The 9,633-nt window shown below is 33.3% G+C and overlaps 1 protein-coding gene across 1 annotated transcript; it reads right to left on the bottom strand.

Moving 5' to 3' along the window:
• Positions 1–4,879: 4,879 nt before the first annotated feature.
• LOC110037811 lies at positions 4,880–5,640 on the bottom strand. Its single transcript, XM_020742533.1, has one exon. It carries the CDS (start codon positions 5,513–5,515, stop codon positions 5,021–5,023), a length of 495 nt encoding a protein of 164 aa, XP_020598192.1. The 5' UTR covers positions 5,516–5,640; the 3' UTR covers positions 4,880–5,020.
• Positions 5,641–9,633: the final 3,993 nt, after the last annotated feature.

Below are 9,633 nucleotides of genomic sequence, written 5' to 3' on the forward strand. Positions count from 1 at the left end.
CAGATTAATGCAACATATATAGGAATAAAAATGTATAAAAAAAAATTATCTCTATTAAATCCATCATCAATCATTGCTTAAAATCTCAACATAAGTATGCATATGCGAGTTTATATGTTTATGTATAAATATATTTATGCATATTCTATTTAGAAATAGTCACTTATTTCAAGTTATGTAATGCGTGTATCCTAGTTTGTTTAAACAGTTTATCCAAAATAGAGGCAAAATGATCATTTATCCAGAGTTAGCTGTTTTTCAAACGCACAAACCAAACAGTCAGGCAACTTATCTGAATCAGTTGTTTATCACCAGCTTATCAGGATAAACAGTTTATCTAAACAAGCTAGATAAGATACAAATGCCCTAAACATACCCTAACACTGATCTCAAAATATTTAGTCAGGGGGTATTTAAGTGCAAGCCATTCAAGCCATTCAAAACCCATGAATTTACATATGTATGAGATCAATTTTATTTTTTTTTATATTTTTACGGTCCAAATATTCCATGTAACATAAAAAATATAACAATTTTAATTTTTAAAAATTGAAGTACATATTTTAATGCATAACTAAGGTGATGTGTATGTATTTTGGTGATATGAAGGTAAATACTTGGGAATTGAGTGATAAGTGTCAATTTTGCTAGGTTCTGATGATGGCTATTACATTAATATATAATATATATATATAGTGAAGATTTTTGCACTAATATTGATAAAATATGTCTTGATGAAATGATAATTGTGATGAAGATTATGTTGCAACGGCCATAACATAAATAAAATTTATGATGCAAGCTTTGAGAGTGGTTACAATGACTTGAAAATTAAATTAAATTGGGTCAACAAAATTAGCCCATTCCAACAAACATGCAAGTATTATTTTAGGGGCTATTTGGCCTGCAACAAAAAGAGTGCATTGCATGTTTTTATAGTCATTTTAAAAGTTAAAGTATTTGTCCAAGAGAAAATTAAATGCAATGCAAAATTTTAATGCATATGAAATTCACTATATATTTCATTTTCAATATATTTGAAATTTCTTCGTTTTAAGTTACTTTCATATAGATTGCATAGTGATGTGGTTGAACCAAGCGTTGATAAGCTACTCATAGCTCATCTCGATAAAAACTCATTTAAGTTCATTTGATTAACGAATTGAACAAATTTGAACACTTTTATTAATATTTGATTGTTTAAAGAACAATCTTTAATAACTTATTATTTGATTTATTTATGTTTATGAATAAATCACTTAAAACTCATGAACATGTTTGTTTAGAAGCTCGATTGATAGTTTCATCTAAATTTCATAAATAAACATGATTCAATGCTTGTAAATGTTACAGTTTTAACAAATTTTCAATATCTGGCCCGAATCTTGAGATATGGTTGGTGGGTTTTTTATTGGTTGTGGACCATTATAGACCTCGAAAGACTTTCATATAAATGATTAGATACGACATTTAAAGAATAATATACTATCCCAAATGATGGAAATAATATCTTAGAATGAATCTAATCATTCATATGAGGAAAATCATTGTGATTTATAGATCAGTGGAACCGTGATCTTTCTCTTATCTTATGGTGTAAAATAAGGTTTATTTTAATCTGGTATTCGTTGAAGGGGCTCTCTCATAATTAATTATATCTCAAGAATTACTCCTGAAAACACTCTTGATTGAAGTTATGCCTTATGTCTCTCTTATTCATTAAAGTTTAAGGACTTAGATAAGAGGGGTAGTTTTGGACAAAGGATGCCAGCACTTGAGCTTTAAAAATGTTTATGTGAATCCCAACAGTTGATAATTAGAATGATGGTACAAAGCTTGAATTCGGGTTTGAGAAACAAAATTTGGAGATGAATTCAATTTGATTTGATTTGAATGTCTTTGGAATTGATTTTTGAATTAGATGGGAAGAAATTTTGATTGAAATTGATTTGAATTAGGTCGTAGTTTGATTTGAAAGGATTGGGTTGGTTAGAGTCAAGTTGAGGTTGATTAAGTTAAGGTTGAGTTTGAGTTTGATTTTGGAAATATTAGATTTAGAGACATCCTTGTCCAAGGGTAGGAAATGGTAGAGGAATTTTTAGATAGAGTTGGAGTAACATAAATTTGAGAGTAATGCACCTGGTCAAGATGCCCATGACTTTCCATCATCACGAGTACATTAATAGTCTAAAACTATTAACCAATTGAATAATAGGAGTTTTTTTTTATCTCCATAATAATCTTAAAGTAGTATTTTCCTCTATAAAGTAGTTTTGAGTATCTTGGTTCATAGCATGGGCTACTTCATTCTAGGATACTGTTATAGTCTCAAAGAGTAGGTCAATTTCTTTTATAGGTCCACGCCAACTTGAGTTATTCTATTTTTCTTGGTCAATAAAGAATAATTTTATTTTATAATCTCCGTCAAAAACTTAGAAAACCTAATCTATCTTTAGTTTATTATATGCCTATATGAACTATCCAAAAATGATTGCATTTTTCACACTTCTTTTAATATTGCAAGAAGTTCAAATGGTTACATTACTCAAATGATTGTTAATTCACTCCTTATGTTCACTTAAGACTCCTCCACTATGTCGATGTCATATTAGATTTCAAATAAATGCATGTCTACTACACCTACTTAACCAAGTTGAAGCAAATTAAAATTTTTTTAAAAATTTACACAAAACTTGATGTTTGAAGAAATTTAAGTGTAATAAACTACAAAGCCAAAGTACCAATACACTTAGTTCAAACTCATTTTAAGCTAACCAGACATCAAGCACTCATTAATTCAATGTATATTAAAGTAGAAGGAAAATTAGAAAAAAAAACAACAAGGATATATGAAGTATTGTTGCCTCTCTGGCTTTCCCAACTTCTCGTCCTTCGAATTTCTCATTGCTCTCTATAATACAAGTACACTCTCACTCAACACATTCACACTCTAATCTATCCTCTACTCCTCACTTTAGACAAACTAATATATTCACATACATTATAATACATATGCTCACAACCATAATTACTCTTGAAAACCACTTAACCCTCCCACTCCAAAATTGAATTCAAATTGTTTTATTATGGCCATCGTACCATGGTGCTAACAAATAGCATTGTGATGCTATGCTTTCTGTCTTTAAGCCTTGATTCCTCGGGTTTGACACTATGATGCTATTAACAATGCATTGTGGTGCCTAATTTCCAATGACATTATGCGAAATTCTCTATTTTCTTCCCATATTTAATAAATATCGACGCACTGACACAACTGTTGAAGCACCTAAATGTTCGCGTTGCAACCACGTTTGCAGGTTGCTCCTCAAAATTGATCATCATTAGTGATGTGACACTATATACCTAGCATCATGATGCCATTTTTATTGGTGTTGCGAAACTTTAGTTTCAGTGTTGCGGAGTTTGACAACTAATGATGCGACCTTGGGTGAGTAGCACAATATGCTCTTCTCCTTTAAATATTTCACTTGTATACTTTTCTGTAAAAAAAAAAGTATAATAAAAATGAAAAATTAACCTAATTGTAAACGCATTTTGACTATAATTAATTCACTTATCTCACTCAATATATTCACTCCCAATCTTGACTTTAGCAACGCTCGTAGGGAACTTCTTAATTCAAACAACTGCGATGATCTCATGAGAAGTGTCAGGTCAAAAATTATCAAGAGTGCAATTTGCAAGATCTTATACAATAACTTGATTATCATCATTGCTTGGTCAAACCGATAAGATTAAAACACAATTTCGGCATCATCACATCCTCAACATCATTTGGGCTTTAAGCGTCGTTGCCTCTTCAATAAAGTTTTCCCCCATCACCCTTATATTAACAATTATGACAATTCACTAGGTATGAGAATGTGCATCCCATGATGCCATGATGAGACATCATGATCTTGTAATTGATTTCCTACTCCATGAATGGTCACATAGGATGCATGCTGTAGGAAATAAAGACTCGTTTACAAAATTTTATTTCACAAGCGAAAACCTGAAGATTATACCTTATCAATACAAACAACTGAGGCAAGCAATCTCTATTGATCGAGTAGTTACGATTATCTATTTATATGCATAATTATAACAATTTAGGGTCTGTTTGGGGCAGCTTGTGCGTTTCAGGGTAAGCTGCTTATCCTTATCCTGAAACGCGGCCCGCGGGCCAGGGGTCGAACCGCGGACTACGCTCGCAGGGGTCGACCCGCGGACTCCGTTTAGTGTAAAAACTCAAACGCAATTTTGGATAAGCTGGCGAAACGCGCGAACCAAACGGTACGGCGGGACTTTTAAAAAACAAAACGCCGCCCGCACTTACAAGCTGCCCCAAACGGACCCTTAATCTCAAAACTCGAAAAAAATCAATTACGTATTCAAATATTATTCCCATCCATCTATATTCTGGTGATCACTTTCAAGCAACAAACAAATCAACGATTAGCACTATAAGTTTTGTTGTCCGAATATGTACTTGAATCATTGCACATTATTTGAGTCCCACATGTACTTTTACAATACAAGCCACATAGAATTCAAAAACCACCTTCCAATTTGGTGCTAGTTTTCTTCAAAACTACAAAAAAACCCCGGAGAGTTTATCTAAATTTCTTTCCTATTCTCCTTGCGATTCACATTTATAAATCATGTGATACTCTGAGCCCTCCTTGTATGAAATTGATTGTATATATTAACAAATATTAGAGTTACAATACAATCAAGTCCCAAACCTAACACCCATTTGGCCTCCCTCCTCTATCAAGAGAGGATATTACTTCCAGAATCCATATATCACCATAATACTAGCACAATATCATCAAATCTACCTAATATTTTGCGATATGAGGTTAAGATCCAAATAGTTAACACCAACCGCAAGATACGATTCCATAGATCTCAGCCGTCCATGAAAATCTGAACGACTGTCTTGCAATTCCAGTGCTAACAAAAGAAGATTCCAATCCCACTACCACCAAACTATTTTTCTAAGAAAAAGGAAAAGTTAGAAAACGGCTTCCTCGGTTATGGTCTCCAAGACCGGCCGTCTCGACCGGCACAAGCTCTTCTTATACCTAAACTCCGCAAACAAACCATCATCCACCTCGTCCAGCTTCAGCCGGTTCTCCGCCGCCATCTCCGTCGATAAAGCGGGACGGGCCGATTCCACCGCCGGCGTAAGGGCCTGCTTGCCTGCTGCGAGAAGTAGCCGGCCCATATCCCCCGCGGAGGCGGCCGAGCCAACGCGGTCCATTGGAAACATAACATAGACCACGCCGAGTTCGAGTTCTTCATCGGCCGAGAGGGCAAATAGGCGGCGATTTATCAGAATGGCGCTAGAGTGGACCAGGAAAAATCCTGGGTGTTCGAGCATGAGCTCTGCAGCGGTGGCTGAGGCGGCGCCGAGATGGTGGATGTCGCCGGATGGAAGGATGACTTTGGGACCTGATTGGAATCCGGCGACTGGGGAGGGGAGGGAGCAGGAGAGGTAGTTGCCCATGGAGGAGCTTGTTGAGAGAGAGAGAGAGAGAGAGATTGTTATTTGAGGGTTAGGGTTTGGTTGGGGCGAAGAAGGAAGTGGTTATAAATGGGGAGAGGAGACGGGGGGAACAGGAAGATTCGTGAACCCGGGTGCGTGGGTATTTTCATTAGGGGAAATAATGGGGTTTGTGGACGCATGGCTGGTATTTGCGTGTGGGACCCACATGAGCTCTCTTCAGGCTGGACTGTGGCTGTTTATGTAGCCATCAAATAACTGTATCCGATAGCGTATGGGCGTGGGGGAATTCGGAATTCGATTTATTTAAAAACAAGTTTAATATATAAGTATTTATTAAAATAATTGTTATATTAGCCTAAAAAAATTTAATATTTTATTATTATTTTTCTTTTTAAAGGTCTTATCAAAATTAAATTAAATTAAATTAAATAGAAACTGGTATAAGTAAAATTTAAAAGTAATAATGTATTTTTTTTTTTTGCTCCAAAAATAAACATATTAGCTGAAAATAAAATCTATAATTTCAAAGTGTTGATTTGAGCGTTTACATGACATAAAAAAGTAATAATGTGTCATCTATTTTTTAAAAATAAATATCTTATCACAAGCTTTGCCTTGCATTACTCTTCACAAAATAAATAAATAAATAAATAAATAAATAAATAAATAAATAAATAAAAGCATCACTTTCTCATAGAACCATTCAATTAGATTTATATATCATCCAAAATTTGTTATTTCATTGCTTATTTATCTAATGCTTATAATTATAGTCATAAAAGTCTTGTGATCAAGTTCAAATTATGAGACAATATTAGACACGTTATCAGATCAGAATCATTCATGTATACAAAGGAAAAGCACATGAGGCGGCCTAATTCCATCAACCTGTCCAAATAGCTTAGTCAATTGGTTTGGAAAAATAGTTGTACAAACTCACTCAACCAAATTCGACTGATTAGTTATACATCTCACCAAATATTGGCTTACTCAACTTGTTAGAAAATTCACCTAATTTGCTTGAAAAAATTAATTCAATGGGTTAATTGATGAGTCTAAGTGACTTCATTAATCCGTCTCATATTCGAATAGTGTTATCTTAACTAATATGCTATACACACAACTCTTATTTTAATGTCTTTTTCTTTTTTTCTTAATAAATCTCATAAGAAATTTTATTTCTAAAAAAAAAAGTTACAAAGGTATGATCAACAACCCCACACAAACCAGAAAATACAACTCACTCAAGAAAGAAAATATCACATAAGAATCATCAGCAATTACAACTCACACAAAACACTTACAAACTATGATTAACCTGAATAAAATGGATATCCAAACAATCCCCATGAAGTAAACGAGAGAGCTCTAAAGAAACCATATTAGTAACAATAATCAACTGAGACACAAAATTCTTTCTAGCAGCCCAATTTGTAGCATTATTTCCTTCTCGATGAGTATAAGACCAAAAAACCTGCACATAAGCATGAAGAGCAAAAATTTTCTTCATTTAAAAAATCAGATTCCATGACTAATCCACCTGCAATCTACAAAAATTTCATAATAACAAAGAATCTATTTCCACTATAATCCTGTCCCAACCGCACTTGATAGCGATGATTAAACCTTTAATAACAGCTTTCGCCTCAGCAGCTATAGGTGAAACAAAAATAATAGGAGTTGAGAACCAAACAAAACATTTACCCTTCCAATTCCTACAAATCCCTCCAATGCTAGCTAGTTTACTAGTCCAACTCCCATCAACATTGAATTTCAAACAACCATACTCAGGTTTTATCCAAAAAAACTAATTTATATCTCGATTTAAGTTTCTCAGGAATAAGAAGTTTAACCTTGTTAAACTACTTCAATAAATGCATATTAACAAACTTTTTTAATCTACCATACAAAAGCATTTTAAAGACAAAGTTTCTTATATAATTGAAACAACAAGAACTAGAAACCACATTATCTTGATGCTTACTTTTATTTCTCATTAACCATAAGAACCAAAACACCAATATCAGAATAGATGCAAAGAGCTGCCCTCCATACTTCTTCCAACATTCAATAAAACTGGCATTAAACTACACAAGACCAGCCTTCATCCTTTTATTAAAAAGCAAGAAAACTTTTTTTCCAAGCATCCTTAGCAAAGGAGCAATTAATAAAAAGATGACCCACTTCTTCAGCATGTTTTTTACACAAAAGGCACCAAGAAAGTAATCTTAATCATTTTAAATTTTAGAATGTCATTAGTTGGAATAATATTATGAAGTAACATCCAAAAGAAAAAAGATTGAGAAGGCTTCACAAAATAATTCCAAGCTCATTGCAAATCAATCCCATTAGCATGATGAAAAGAAATAGCAAAAGTTTTCGAAATAGACTTGTCAATTTGACCTTCTGAATTGCAAACCACCAGAATTAGTTGGTTTACCCATTTTACACCATCTCTTCCAATTAATTATATGCTCTTTACCAGCCAAAGGAGCCTATTGAAAATATTCCCCAATCTCTTACATTGATTAGAAGGGATTTTCATGAAAAGTAAAATATAAAGAGGTATAAAAGTAAGTACACTCTTCAATAAGGTAACTTTGCCACCAAAGGATAAAAAAACCCTATTCCAAGACATGATTCTCTTACTAATTTTGCCAATAAGGCTATCTGAAAGATGATTTCATCTCCTACCTTTATCTAGTTTAAAACCCAATAATTGATGGAAAGATCACCTTTAGAACAACTAGCATAATCTTGAATACAATTCGTCTTCTTCTTAAAAACCATGCTAGAATAGTAAAAACTGCACTTACTTGAACTGAACCTCAAACCTGACACTTCTTGGAATTCTTTTAATAGAACTTTTGTTGGCATTGGAGAAAATAACAAGATCATCAACAAAAGTAAGATGACAAATCCCAAAGTTACCTTTGTCAGCATAATACATGCTAGGATACTTATTAAAGAGCCTATTAAGAGATCTTAAAAAATAATCAAAAAATCATAATAAAAATAATAAGAAAAAGTGGATCTCCTTGCCTAATCCCTCTAGAGGATTTGAAGAATCAACATTTATTGCCATTGATCAAATAGAGTAGTAACTATTCTCAAGATTCTCATAAATCATAATATGAGGCAAGAAGCTTGATTGATGCCTTTAGCTTTGAAGACATCCAACATGAATTCCCACCTTAAAGTATCATAAGCCTTTTAATATCCATTTTGAAAATAATGTTGTCATTTCTTCCTTTTTTATCCAAATCAAGAACTAATTCTTAAGCAATCAAAGCATTTTCCCCAATATATCTGCCTTTAACAAAAGCAAATTGTTGTTTGGAAATCAGAGTATTAAGATAAGGCTGAAATCTAGTCACCCCAATTTTAGAAACAATTTTAGAGAAAATAGTATTATGACTTATAGGCATGTAAGCATCACAATGCATACCTTCATGATCTTAGGAATTAATACCAACTTTGAAGATTTAAAGTTTTAGGAAAATCAATACCTTTGAGAACATCTTTCACAACCAAAATAACACCCTTATTCACCACATCCCAACAAACCTTATAAAAGGCAGCAGTATATCCAACAGGACCAGCTGTTTTATTGATGTTCATAGTGCTAAGAGCATTCTTGATCTCAATACTACTAGAAATGCCAGCAAGGTCAATATTCCCTGCACAAGTACAATCATCAGCAAAAAAATCCACATTAATCTTATCCAACACCCTACTGCACAGTTGAGCAGATTAGTAAAATAATCAATCTCATCAGCCTCAATTAGATCAATAAAATGTAATATATTACCATTATCTTGTTTAATTCTATTAATAGTATTACTTATTCTTCTCCTTTTGATGAAAGCATGGTAGTAGGAAGTATTTCTATCACCATCAACAAACAGATGACCAACTGCTTTTTGTTTGTAGAAAGCCTCCTCCATATTAATTGCATGAGTCAACATCTTTTGACCAATCGACAAAGAGTGATGATCAATCAAATCATTATTATAATCCTCATCAAGTTTTGTCATATTATCCTCAGCTAACTGAACCAAAGTGTGCAAATTTCCAAAAATTTCTCAATTCTACCTTTTAAGTTTAACAGCCAAGGA

The sequence above is a fragment of the Phalaenopsis equestris genome, unplaced genomic scaffold (genome assembly GCF_001263595.1).
Source record: "Phalaenopsis equestris unplaced genomic scaffold, ASM126359v1 Scaffold225361, whole genome shotgun sequence".
NCBI classification, from domain to species: domain Eukaryota; kingdom Viridiplantae; phylum Streptophyta; class Magnoliopsida; order Asparagales; family Orchidaceae; genus Phalaenopsis; species Phalaenopsis equestris.

What these genes read in the sequence shown, in the direction of transcription:
- LOC110037811 (XM_020742533.1), bottom strand. Translation starts at nt 5,515, where the DNA reads ATGGGCAACTACCTCTCCTGCTCCCTCCCCTCCCCAGTCGCCGGATTC.